The sequence below is a fragment of the Dasypus novemcinctus genome, chromosome 10 (genome assembly GCF_030445035.2).
Source record: "Dasypus novemcinctus isolate mDasNov1 chromosome 10, mDasNov1.1.hap2, whole genome shotgun sequence".
Classification (NCBI taxonomy): domain Eukaryota; kingdom Metazoa; phylum Chordata; class Mammalia; order Cingulata; family Dasypodidae; genus Dasypus; species Dasypus novemcinctus.
In genome coordinates, this window is record NC_080682.1 from 15,259 (window position 1) to 28,386 (window position 13,128).

General features: G+C 63.2%; 1 protein-coding gene across 1 annotated transcript; it reads right to left on the bottom strand.

The window, feature by feature from the left end:
- Positions 1-2,575: 2,575 nt before the first annotated feature.
- Positions 2,576-11,433, bottom strand: LOC101419028 (ral guanine nucleotide dissociation stimulator). Its single transcript, XM_058304840.2, is given in 14 exon segments — positions 2,576-3,098; positions 3,599-3,713; positions 5,022-5,624; positions 5,953-6,051; positions 6,223-6,297; positions 6,299-6,342; positions 6,693-6,725; positions 7,113-7,199; positions 7,629-7,699; positions 9,739-9,830; positions 10,319-10,422; positions 10,710-10,925; positions 11,233-11,343; positions 11,416-11,433. Coding segments are annotated over 12 exon segments (1,320 nt in total). The 3' UTR covers positions 2,576-3,098; positions 3,599-3,713; positions 5,022-5,254.
- Positions 11,434-13,128: the final 1,695 nt, after the last annotated feature.

A 13,128-nucleotide genomic window follows, 5' to 3' on the forward strand; every position in this document is an offset into this window, starting at 1 on the left:
AGACAGGAAGAACTCAAGTTGAAGATGCTGCAGCTAGGAAAGGGGCTGCTCTTGGTTTGCATCTCCTTACACATGGGGCAGGGACACCCTGAGTGGCCTGGTCCATGACCATTGATGGTCAAAGACTGACCTTTGTTTGAATAATGTCTCTTTGGGCTTGCCTTGGCAAAGACCAGTGTTCAGCTGGAATTGTCCTTCTTCAGTCCATTTTGTCAAAAGAGTCTGGAGGTCTCAGTGGGGGACTTAGAGCCAGGGAAGAGCGTCCTGTTGCCTTGGGGTCAAGGGATCTTATGGCACCATCATTTGACTGTCCACTCATTCATTCTGTGCTCCTCAATGGAAATGCTGGCATGGTTGTAAGCAGCCTGATGCACTCGCCTTCTGTCGAGTGGGAGAGAGCAATGATTGGCCCAAAGCAGTGATCCCAAGGAAACTGCAGCCCTGTAGTTCATCCTTCTCTTTTCAGATAGAGAAGTTTCTAAAGGTCCCTTGGGACCTGGAGCAAGAAGGGGAGGAACAGAAGCTCTTGCTTCTAGGAGAAGCCCTGGCCCAGGAATCTCCCTAGACTGCGCTCCACCGGGAAAGTGGTCCAAGGCCGCCCTTGGCTCCTGGCCCTGGGACAACCCCTGGAGGTTTCTGCCTGGGTAGGAAACCCTGGGGGGGGAGTGGAGCCCTGGCTTGGAGGCCGCAACCCTTCCTTACACTTGGGACTCTGCCCAGCCCTGTGCCCCAGGCCAATTGCTCCCTCTCTCTCGGTGTTAGTTTCCCAGTTTTATACCGAAGAGCTGGACATAAACTGTGTGAGTGTGGGCTCAGAGAGGACACACCCAGGTGCCACCCACAGAGGACAGCAAGGAGCAGGGCACCAGGCAGGTGAGTGTGGCTGACGACAAGGCCAGGCAGCCCCCTCCTCTTCCTCTTCGGCCTCCCAGCCCCTGTGTTTGCAGACAGGATCCCTGAACTGGATGTCCAGCCTGCCCCCAGCTGGTGTAGGAGAGGACATGAGGGAGCCCAGGGAACCAAGCCCCACTACCAGGGCGGAACGAGTGTTGGGGGACAATGACTGGCATCACAGCAACCCTCTGGCAATCAGTGAATCTTTCCCTTTTAGAGGTGAGCATCCAGCACCAACAGCTCACGGTGACTGCTGGAGCTAGAGACTCTCTTATTGACAGAGAAAATGCATTCGAGACCAATATTTCCTCATGAAAGTGGACGATGAGAGTGTTGGACTTCCCCGATCACCCAGATGGAAGGGGCCTCTCGGGCCTCACCTGGGGCAGGTGGGAGGCTGGTGCAGGCTCCTGGGCTCTGTGCTGAGCCAGGGCTTCCACCTTTAGCTCCCGGTCATGGGGAAGCTCAGCTAGAGCCCACGGGGAGCTCAGGACAGGGCCTGTCACCCTCCCGGACAGGGAGCCACTCAGCGATTGAATGTGCCATGAGGGGAATCGGGGCAAGACCGTGCTCATCGGTCCCAGCAGGCCGTGACTTGCACCCCCTCCTGACAGGAACTGTCCACACCCCCATGACATCAGCAAAGCCCAGATTGTGGACCAATGGATGCAGCCTTCCCAGGGTCCCGCAAGCTCGAAGCACTCAGAGCCAAACTCCTCCTGAGGCCAGTCTGCAGCCACATGGCAGGGAGTGTGGACCTCAGACCGCATGGCCCAACTTCCCCTCCACCCGCAGAAAAGGGCGTGTGGGGTCTCTGGCCGACAGGAAAGAGTGCTCTTGTCTTGGCATCGAGAGCTCCCGCGTGCTGCCACAGGCCATGGCCAGCAAGCAGAGCCCACTGGGGAGGCCGCGCAGAGACGGGGCCTGCTGGGGATTTTCTGGGGGAAGGACTTGCACAGGGAATGGCACAGCAGTGGGAAGCACTCGTTCACAGGGAGTGGTGGTGTGGACACCAAGGAGGCCCAGCTAGAGCCCGGGACGCTGCAGCTCAAACCCCGTCCCCGCCTAAGGAAAAGGAATTTTGGTGCCAGGGATGAGGATCGCAAAGCAGGAACTCCAAGGTCAAGCGTGGACTATGAGGCCCCGAGGGGCACTGAGGAGGCCAGATCTGCCTGCCCTTGCACTGGTGCCAAGAATCCTCCTCTTTTGCTCCTCTGTCCCTTTCCATTCCACATTCTCAGCTATGTTCTCATTCTTGCTCTACCTACAGCTGCTGTCACCCTATCGTTTGCCCTTGAAAACAAGTTCCTATTTGGTGCGCAAGCAAAGCCTCAGGCAAGAAGCAGGAAAAGTTCCTTCTTCCTCCAAAGTGGTAGAAAGGTGGCCACTGCCCTGCCCGGGGTCAGGAAATGGTCTTTGTGAATGGTCTGAAGCCCGACAGTCCTCCTGGGTGTTCTCGGCTCCTGCCGGGTGGAACACCGAAACGCACCAAAATGCTCTCAGGTGTGGATTCCCGTGTTAGCTTCAGGAATCCAGGGAGGGGCAGTTGGCTCTTTCCGCTTCTCCCTTCTAAAATAAACAGATGACTCCGCAGGATTTCTCCTTTGATTGAGCACTGCAAGAGCCTGTATCTCATTTTGATTAACACAGGAAATGCAAGAACCAAACTCAAGTCCCAGGCTATAGTGGAAACAAGAATTTAATAATAAAACCTTCACATCAAACATCCACTAAGGACAAAGGTAGATATTGTCCCTCCCCTTTAGATAGAGTCTTTGTTGCTGTTGATTCTCAATTCAGTTCTTTGACAATCTCTCGCAGATCCTCCCTCCGACTAGCCATGTTTGGAGTGGCAGGACAGGCCCAGGGGTGTGAGTGGAGTCTGGGGGTGGCCCAGACTGGCTGCTGGGGAGGGAAGCGCCTGCCTGGCCTGGCCCATGGTGGTTGGGGTCAGCAGAACAACTTGGCCAGGCGGACCTGGAAGGGAAGGGGGCCCTGAGGCGGGGGGGGGGGGGCAGCTGGGGCCAGTTACAGTTTCCCCTTTCAGAACCTGGGTCCCTTCCACCAACTCCCGCGAAGGGCTGAGAGAGCTCTCCCCTTGACCTCGGCATCCAGGGGCGTGGTCTTCCTCAGGAGAAGAAACCGATAATCGGGCAAGGGCACCATAGCATAATACACATTGGCGCCATCCGGGATCTGCAGCGCTGGGGGGGTGGGGCAGAGGGGGGGTCAGCTGTGCTCCGGGGCATGGATGAACCCCACCCTCTGTGTCCCCACGAGAGCCAGCCTCGGCCAGGCACCCAACTTCCCCAGTCCAACTCCTGGACCACAGAGGAGCCGCCTGAACGACACCCTGAGCGACCAGGGAAGGCTCTGCAGAGGCACGGCTGAAAGCGGGGGACCCTTGTTCCAAAAGCGACTCTGACTGCCACCTGCCAGCCTCAGAGTGGAGCTGCCATGAGGTCATCTCCTCCCCCAAGCACCCCTGCCACCTTCCCTGCTCGGGATGGCAGCGATGAAACTGGCCTTCTCCAAACCAGCACATGCTCCTGAGCCCAGCGCTCCCCGGGACCAGACTGCCGAGCCCGCTGAGGGCAGCACTGCACCGGGCCTCCTGAGCGGCGGGGCCTTGCACCTTCGCCCGGGGCCATGCTGCCCCCGCCCACCCCTGAGCCCCAGCCCTCTCCACTCACCCCCAACTCACTTCCATCTCTTGAGATGATCTGCACCAGCTGGTAGTCCACGGGCTGCTCCCCAGCCAGCTCATGCTCTTCCAGGGCCTTGCGGATCACAGCTGGAGCCCTGTCTTGGTCAGTCACCTGCGGTGGGTCAACCACAGGCCTCAGGGCATGGGTCCTGGAGCTGGCTCCCCACAGCACAGCTGCCATCAACCCCGAGGAGGCCTCTCTGCTCGGCACTGGGTCTACAGGGGCCTCCCTGTCTTCTCTTGCTCCCCCGGGGACACTCCATGCCCTGAGGGCTCTTTTCCAGTCATTCCTCACCCCATCTCCTACAAGAACCTGCACCTCTGTCTTGAGGGTGTTTCCAAGGGAGGGTCCAAATCCCCTGCCCTGCAGGCTGAACCCCGTCCCCTGGCTTCTCAGCCTGCACGACTGCTAGGGGCTCCCAGAGCCCTGGGACAAAGGGTGGCCTCACAGCAGAGGGTGGGGACTATGGAGTGACCTCGGGGCCTCTCTCTGTCCCTCCTCCCTCCCCATCACAGGAGATGGCTTGCCCTCGGGGAGGGCCCCTGCCCTGCCCCTGCCCCTCCAGGAGGCCTCCACGTAGCACTGAATCCCCAGGCAGAACACACATGTCCAGTCCAAGCCCAGATGTCCGAGAGGAGGCTGGAAGACACCCTACAGCCCCACAGGATGCCCTGGGCTCCAGGAGGCAGCTGTGCTTAGCAAGGTCTAGACCGCAGCTGCCTTGAGCATGAGGGCCCGGGTGCAGGCAGGGCTCAGGCCAAGGGCCACTCAGTGACAGCTTAGAACAAGCACGCCAGCTCCTGGCCACAAGAGAAGTGCAGCCCATTCGGCTGTGCACCACCGCAGCTCTGCAGCCTCTGGGCCGTGGGGCAGGGGTGGCTCCATCTGCATGTCCATCCGGGATCTGGGCCCTGCTCATACCTTCACGGCCACTGACATGGGGCAGACCCCATCCTCCCCTCTGTGTCATGGCAGCAGCCCCTCGCTGGCCCGTGTCTCCACGCACCGCCTCACCGTCCACTCTGAGGCCAAAGCTCTCCTGCTGTCTCTGCTCTGCTCTGACCCTTCAGGAGCTCCTGAGAAAGTCACGCTCCATCCAGCAGCTCCAGGGCCTGATGGGACCCAGCTCCCAACGCCTCTCTGACCCCAGCCCTTCCCCTGACCCCTGCTCCTTCAGCCCTGACCTCCTGGCTGCTCCTCGGCCCGCCAAGCACACATCTCCTCGGGCCTGCCTGTGTCCACCGTCCTGAGCCCTGACTGCCGTCGCACACACACTCTTCCTGCCCCTGGATGTAGCCGTCAGTCCTTCCCCAGCCACTGGCAAGTGTGCTCCAGGATGCCAGGCAGGGACCACGGCACCGTTCAGGTACCTACTGCCTGAGCCACCGTGGCCCAGGGGGCAGCCACACACCAGCTCACCAGGACACTCTGGACCTTGTGGCCGCTGTCCTCGGCCAGGATGACACGGACGAAGCAGCGGTCGCCCACGTGCTGTTTGTAGCGAGGCCGTGAGTCACGGCACTTTTGGCTGGTCCGGGTGGCCCTGGCTTGGATGGAGGAGGAAGAGGACATTCCTCCCAATGCTGACATGACAACGGAGCCGATCCGAGACGATGCGCAGGTCAGCTGCTGCGGCTGTGGGGGACGGGAGGTCAGCAGAAGGCCGGGCGCCTCAGGGCAGCCCGGGCTGCTCGAGAAGCTCCAGGAGGCTCTAGAAGGTCTGGATGAGTCAATGGGGCTCCACCCCTCATGGACATGCAGAGGGCCCAGCAGGCACAGGAGGGGTGGCGGGAGGGCGAGGGCCCCAGGGAGCAGGGCTGGGCAGTCATCTTCACTTCCTGACTGTCCTGGGCTTCCGGGACATGGTCCAGGTGGATTTCCACTGCAGAGCCAGAGGAGCCATCCACGTGTGGGTGAGGAGAACCCGCGGCATCCCCGCCGCTGAGGTCAGGGCCACCCTGGAGCTGGACGCTGGAGCGGGCGGTGCGGCTGCCGCTGGACTCAGCGTTGGGGCCCTGGCGGCTGGATGGAGGCTCGGCTTACCTTGGGGGCCTCCCTTGGCATACCTCCCCACCTCTGCCCTGCTAAATCTGCACACGGCTAAGTCCTAGGTCCATCAAGAGGAGCCAGTGGGCCCCGACTGCATCCGAGCTCAAGTAGCACCACCCCGTTGCCCAAAAGAGGAAACAGGCCCAGGGAGGGGGCGACTCTCCCAGCCCCAGGGCTGGTTGGGAGTGGAGCTGGGATCCCAGCGCTTAGTGGCAGGCAGGCCCCCCCAGCCCACGCTCAGCCTGGAGCTCCCCTGAGCCCTGGCCAGCCCACCCTTGCCTGCCCCGCAAGGGGAACTCACTCTCGGCTCCGAGGTTTGCTGCCTTCCGGGGGCTGTTGGGCCTGGAGGTTCTCACTGGCTGACTCGGGTGGCGGCTCCCACTCACGAGACAGGAGGAGGCTACAGGACAGGGGGCGGCCGTCAGGCTCCCAGGAGCCCCAGCTCGGGCTCCCTCCCGGGGTCCGCACAGCAGTTGGCATCCGCGTGCCCCGGCCTCCTCGGGCAGCAGGGCCTACGCAGGCCCAGGAGTCACCAGGGCACTCCCGCCCCCACCGGCTCCCCTGGCCTCACCTGTCCTTCTGGCCAAGCTGCTCCACAGCCTCAAACCAGGCCCAGAAGCGCCTGTCAGGCACAAGGCAGTCAGCAGCAGCGCACCTGCAGCTGCTGCAACTCGGCCACCAGCTGGTATTCCTGGGGTCAGAAGAAGGAGGAGGCACTGCTGAGGCCCGGGTGGGCTTGCCCAGTGGGCTGGGGCCCGCAGGCTGGTTTGGCCCCTGGGTTCCCAGCCCTCCCCTGCCTTCCGGGCTCTACCTGCCCTCAGGGCTGAGTTCACACAGCTCCTCCTCCAGGAAGCTGACCTTCCACCAGGTGAACCCCCACCCTCCTGCGGGATGAGGGGTCGGCCCTGTCTTCTCTCCTCCAACTCCCCCGCAGTCTTCCAGGAAGCTGCCTGTAGCCCAGGGGTGCCCTGCCAGGAGGCTCTCTCTTGTCCAGCCCCCACCCCCAGCCCCACCCCCACACTGCTGGCCGCAGCTGCTCACCTTCCTCTTTTTCTCAAAATTCACCATGGTCCCCTGGAAGGCAGAGAGGTCACATCCATCCCAAGAGGGCCCATTGCCGTGCCCATCGCTCCTGAGCCCTTGCTGCAAGGCACAACTGCGGATTCCATGGGCACAGGGCAGCCCAGACCAGGCAAGGACCCAGGCAGGCTTGTGGGTGCAGGAGTGGGGCCTGCGAGGGGAGCCCCAGGGCCTACCTGGCCCAGCCTCTGACCACAGTGGACCCCGGACCAGCCTGCGCTCACTCTGCTGCACAAGCCCATGTCACCCAGCTCCAGGGCGGCCGGCAGGCTCTCGGGAGACACAGCATGCCCACTGCTCAGTGCTCGGGGCTCGGGCCAGCCTCTCCTACCAAGCCTCAGGGACCCTTTCCCATGCAGCCCCGGCCCCAGGCTCACTCACATCCAGAAACTCCTGCATGGCAGAGTCCACCATCAAAAACCGAGTGAGGAATGTCCCCAGCCATGGGACAGTGCCCTGGATGGCACCCTGTGGCGTTGAGTGGGTGGGGATGAGCTCAGGTGCTCGGGGGCCCCCAACACCCCGCCCTGACAAGCCCGCAGGCTCAGACTCTTAGGACCACCCAGCATCAGCCCGGCACATGCTCGGGCACTCAGCTGTCACCCCGAAGATTCCCACCTGGCCTCCAAGGACCCCAAACTCCCCTGCAATCACCTAGCACAAGCCCACACCCCACCCCACCCAGTCCACCAGACTCGGCTCTTCCAGGCTCTTGCCCTGACTTGCTGCAACTAGTCCCAGAGGATTCCCTCGGCTCCCGGCCCTCAGGCTTCCACGGGAACAGACATGGAAGGGAGGCTGCCCAGGCTCAGAGGCCCAGGAGGGATGGCTGGGAGGAGGGCCCCACCCTGACTTGGAGGCCACCCGCCCTGGCCCCCTGACAGGAGCCACCCCCACCCCCTCCTGCTGCTGCTGCTGCTGCTCCTGGGCTCTATTGGGGTTTGTGTCCAGGGTGGTGCGGCGGCTTGCTCGGTCGGTAGAGGTGGGGTCTGGCTGCGGACGAGGGGTCGGTCCAGCTCTGGACAAGGGGTCGGTCCCGCTTGGGACGAGGGGTCGGTCCGGCAGCAGACGAGGGGTCGGTCTCACAGGGGTTGCGCGGTTCGGCTGACGGGGTCGCCCGGAGAAGCCAGCGACGAAGGGGTCGCCCGGAGAAGCCGGCGACGAACTGGGGACAAGGGAGGCCAGGCCCTTGTCGGGGGCTCTCAGGACTGGAGGGCGCACAGCAGAAGAACTACCGCGGAGACAAGGTAAACACGCAAGTCCACTTTACTGAGGGAGAGGCAACAGTTTTATAGGGGCTGGGGAAGGCTGATTGGTCGAAGCCACGCCCTGTTCTGATTGGTTGCCGGAGAAAGGTCAGTGGGCGGTACTGGATGGGGGAGGGGTGGTGGTTAGGGATTGGCTGTCGCTGTTGCCGGGGGAAGGGGCAGGGTTTAGGGATTGGTGGCTGCTGTTGCTGGGGTGGAGGGCAGACTTGAGTTTCCCGCCCACGCCTGGCTGTTGCTGCTGTCGGGGAAGGGAAAAGGGCAGACTGGATTTTTCCGCCCACGCCTGGCTGTTGCTGCTGTTGGGGGAGGGGAAAAGGGCAGACTGGAATTTTCCACCCTGCGCCTGCGCAGGGAGAAAGAAGAAGAAGGGTGCCACCCCACAGGCATCATGTGGCGCCATCCGGGAGGAGGGGCGGCCGCGGAAGCATGGCTGCCGAGAAGGGGAGACCCGAGGGCACTCTGCACCCATGCCGAGCTCCCTTCAGGGGTGGCGGTGAGTCTGACCAGCCACCCTATTATGGGGGCAGCGGCTTGGCCTGCCGCGGCTGCTCCCCCGCCAGGCCAGCAAACCACACTTCAGCCCGAGGGGTGACCGCAGGGTGGCAAACTCAGGGTTCCCTTCCTGTCAGGATTGAGCAGCTTGGGGTCAGTGAGACCCTCTGCCCCTCAGGCCTTGGACCCCTGGACCAAGTGGGCAGATGGAAATCTGCTACCCCCACATGCCAGAGCTGCCCTGGGGGTCTTGTGCAAGTGGCCTGACCTCCCTCAGCCTGTTTGTACATCTGGGACGTGACCACAGAGATCCGACCCCTTCTCGGGAGTCCAGAGGCATCGGGGGTGCACGCCAGCGGCACGAACATTCTGGCCATGCCGCTCTCCCACTCGGAATCCCAGCAATGCTCGGCCATGTTCCTTTTCTCCCGTCAACCCCGCCAGCTGGCCGTGAGGGCGGCACTGCTGGATGCTCGTGCTTCCGTTCCACAGGAGGACACACAGGCCCAAGGAAGGATGTGCTCAGGGCGCCGAGGATGAGCGGCTCCCTCCAGCCCCAGGCCTCATCTGCTCTGACATCGCCCCACAGCCCACCACTGCCAACAGCTGTCCGCTTCTCCCGGCCTCTGCACGTGGATGTGAAGGGGGCCTCGTGTCATCCCAGCTGTGGAGCTGGAGGATGGGCTGTCCTGGGAGGCCTAGTTGAGCAGGTCCTGCCTGCCCCAGCCCTCAGGACGGAAAACCCAAAGGCTGCCCGAGGCCCACACACAGGTGCCCCCTCCCGGGGGTCCACTCAGGATATTCTGCCTGCAGGGGCACCCCATCCTCAAGCTGCACGGCTGGGACCACATGTCCTTGCAGTACTGGACATCGAAGTTGTGCTGCATCTTCTAGGTGGAAGCTTCTAGTTTCAGTCAGAAAGGACCCGCCATAGTTTCCCATCTCCCAAATACTTCTCCTAGCTCTCTGACACAAGCCATTCGTAACGAGGCGCAGTTCTGAGACCCCCATGTAGATGGAGACTTCTCATCCTGCCGGTTCATCATCTCCTCCTGGAACATCCCAGCCCCCCCCACCGCTTCCGAGCACTAACCCCGGCCTATGGTCCGGCAGCTGCCCCCCACCCGCCCACGAACCAGGCAGATCCCTCTTCATCTTCCTCCAGAAGAGGCCTGACAGGATGTTTGCAAAGAAGCACCCAGGGAAACACTCACAAGCCCCCCTCCTGAGCCCTGGCCCCCGCCTGCTCTTCACCTGGGAGATCAGCTCGCTGCCCAGGGAGGCATTGATCTCAGTGGAGACCATCCCAGACAGTGTCTGAAAGAGGCGGAAGCTGGCCCTGGGGGAGGGCAAGAAGGAAGGAGAAAGGTGGGAGTGGGTGGGAGCGTCCAGGGGACAACCCACTGCGCTGTAGCCGGGTCCTGGGACCCTGACAGCCTGGGTGGGTGATGCTGAAACTGGGCAGCTCTGAGCACTGCAGGACAGCATGGGCTTGGGAGCTGAGCTCTCAGGCGGGCACAGCGGGGACCCCCACTCCTAGTTCACGAGCGGCTGGTGTTGCCACGGGGAGCTGCCCCCTGGACAGAGCGGGCTGCTGACCAGCACACCCTGGACATGCTCTCATCTGGCTCGACTCTGTGACTGACCGCAAATGGCACCAGTGTTGACGCACAACAGCTGACCTCAGGTCCTGGCGAGACCTGGAGCCCCAGCCCGCCCGACCCCTCCCCAGATGCTGCTGCCTCCAGGCTCCCTACAGGGTAATGCCCAGCCTCCCGCGGGGCCCCTGGTCCCCCCCTGGCATCCCCTGGAGAGAAGCCCGCCCACCTGGAAACTTCTGCCCATGTCTTCTTCTGATGGCCAATCGCGTGGCTTTCGAGAGCGGAGAGGATGACGTGGGCTGAGGAGAAGTTGTGGAGGGTTCAGCACTCCTGGGGAGGGAGAAAGAATGGGCCATGAGGAGTGGTCTGAGCGCCCCCTGCTCCCACTCCAGCCCTCTCGGCTGACCTCCCCCTCTGGATGAGAGACCCCCACGGAGTCCCTGAGGGCAAGCCGGGGCTCCAGAGCGGGACCCCCCACGCTCCACTTGAGGGAAGAGACTGGGGGGGGACGTGAGGAGGGAGGAAGGCTGTGCTCCAGGCAGGGCAGGGCCCAGAGGCCGAGAGCCCACCAGAGCGCAGGGGGGCTCCAGGAGTCCAGAGAGGGCCCAGGCACGCACCCTGGCCACCTCGATCCAGTGCTCCACCACCCTGGCCCTGTCTGTGGCCTTCATGTTGCGGTCCCCGAGGCAGGTGTCCATGATGCAATTGGCCACGTGGTTGAACTGGCTGATGACAGCACGCACGGTGGGTGCCACGTGCTCCTTGCCCTTCTGGTGGCACTGGGACCAGATGGAGCCCAGGCAGTGGTGGGGCACCACCTTCTTGAACAGCTCCTGGGGAGGAGGGCAAGTCAGCTGGCCACACCTGCCCCCAGCTCAGATCCCGCGGGCCCTCAGTACCCTGGCTGGGGTCATCGTCACAGCAGTGCATGTGGCAGGGATGGCTAGTGTCCTAGGTCTCCTCTCCAGAGGCCCAAGTGTGGGCTTGGGCTCAAGAAACTCGCCCAGGGAACAAGGCTGGCAGTGGACCAGGGCTTGGACCCAGATCGCAGGATTCAGGATTAGGAGGGGAAAGGCTGGGGCGGCAGGTCCTGGGAAGAAGGCTCGCCCCCACCCCACCTTGCTGAGCCCAGCTGCTCACCGCATCCATGAGCGACAGCTGCTCTGCCACCAGCTCGGGAGGGAAGGCCAGGAGCTCAGGCTTCTGCTCATGCAGACCGTCCCCGCAGGTCCCAGGCCAGGGGCAGGAAGGCTATAGGGGGGCAGCCCGCCCTGCTGCTGATCTGAGCTCTGGCCGTGGCTCAGGTGCTGCTGCCAGACTTGCCTCCCCCTCGAGAGCCATTGCTCCTGAAGGTGCCTGAACTGGCTGGAGCACCAGAGTGGGCACTGGAGCGCCCGATGCAGGCAGCACTGGAGGTGGCAGTAGGACTGCCTTCCCCTCGCCAAATGACAGTGTGGATGGTGCAGCAGGGGCTGCCCCTGCAGAAGGGGCCGGCTCTACCTCCGGAGGGGGCACTGGCACTATCTCCACAGGTGGCAGTGGAGGTGGCCCCGAGGCATCTTCCAACTCGAAAGCCAGCGCTTCTGCTGCTGGAGGAGCAGGCTCTCCCTCGAGAGCGGGCAGTGCTGATCCATGGAGCGGCGGCGAGGCAGGTGCGGCTGGACGTGCCTCCAGCTCTGCAGCTCGTGCTCCTGATGGTGCTGCAAGCTGCCTGTGGCTCCTGAGCAGGTGCTCCGGCTGACCGGGTCGGATGGTCTAGCTCTAGGGAGGGCACGGGCCCCATCTCTGTGGGGGGCAGCTGTGGTGGTGCTGCAGCCACCTTCAGCTCAGGAGCTGGCTTCATGGCGCAGAATGCGTCAGGCTCTATTTGCACAGCAGGTGCTGGTGCTACCTCGCTAGCTGGCAGTCCGGGTGGTGATGGAGCTGACTCTGGCTCTGGACCTGTATCAGCCGCAGGGGGTGGAACTGGTGCTGGCGGTTGCACTGGAGGCATTGGTGGCTCTGGAGCTGACCAAGGAGCTGGACGAGAGGCAGTTTCCCCACCATGAATGGCTCCGAGTGTCATTCCAATACAGAGAAGATCCCACTACCTCGAGGGGAAGATCCTGCCCAGAAAAGTGCTCCCCGCCTGCAGGCTCCCAGGGGACATGTCTGGGGCTCCGCCTTGCTCGCAGCCCGAGCACAGCCTCTGCTGGCTCCTGCCTCTGCAGTGCAATCCCAGCCCCCGGCCCACAAGCTCACGTGCCCCCACGCCGAGGCCCCCTCACCCTCCAGCTCTGCCTCCATGGGCTCCAGGTGTCTCATCTGCGCAAATAGAACTGCGGCACAGCACTGTAGGCCAGAGCCCAGCAGGTGTTGCTGGGCGTGGGCCACCAGCAGCTGGAGGCAGGGAGAGTCCCGAGGCTACAGGAAGTCCTCCCAGTACTGGTCCATCCAGGTGCCCAGCAGGGAGCAGAGGGTGCTGAGGGCGGGGGGGCCACACGGTCAGATGCCGGCCTTGCCCTCCACGCTGCCCCCAGGGACCCTCCCACTCAACACAAAGTCCATGAGGACAGCAAGGGCTCTGACTGGCCTGGCCACAGCCCGGTTCTGACACACAGTAGGAGCTTCAGCACCGGGTGAGTGCAGAGAGGGCAGGGCCTGTCCTCCCGCCCCAGGCCCTTGCGGCCCCCACCCAGGAGTATCTGCCTGAGGAGCTGCCTCATCTTCCGCCTGGTATCGTGTGTGTCTCCCCTTCCCACAGACACTGCCCCCCGCCCCCGCCCCGACGGGGACGCAGCTGTCCCCACCACCCCTGCAGGAGGCAGACAGGACTGAGGTCCCAGGCAGACTGGCAGCAGGCTGCTCACCACCTCCCGTGAGGTGGTGTTTGGGGGCCTGGGGGCTGGGAAGGGGCAGAGGAGGGGTGGGCTTCTCTGGGGAATGAGCCCCCTGGCCTCCTGTGCAGACAGTGTCCCGGACCCCACCTCATCTTCCTTACTCCTTTGCAAGGGGAGGGGGAAGCCCTCTGGACTCAGCCTTCCAGGAGACGGAGGA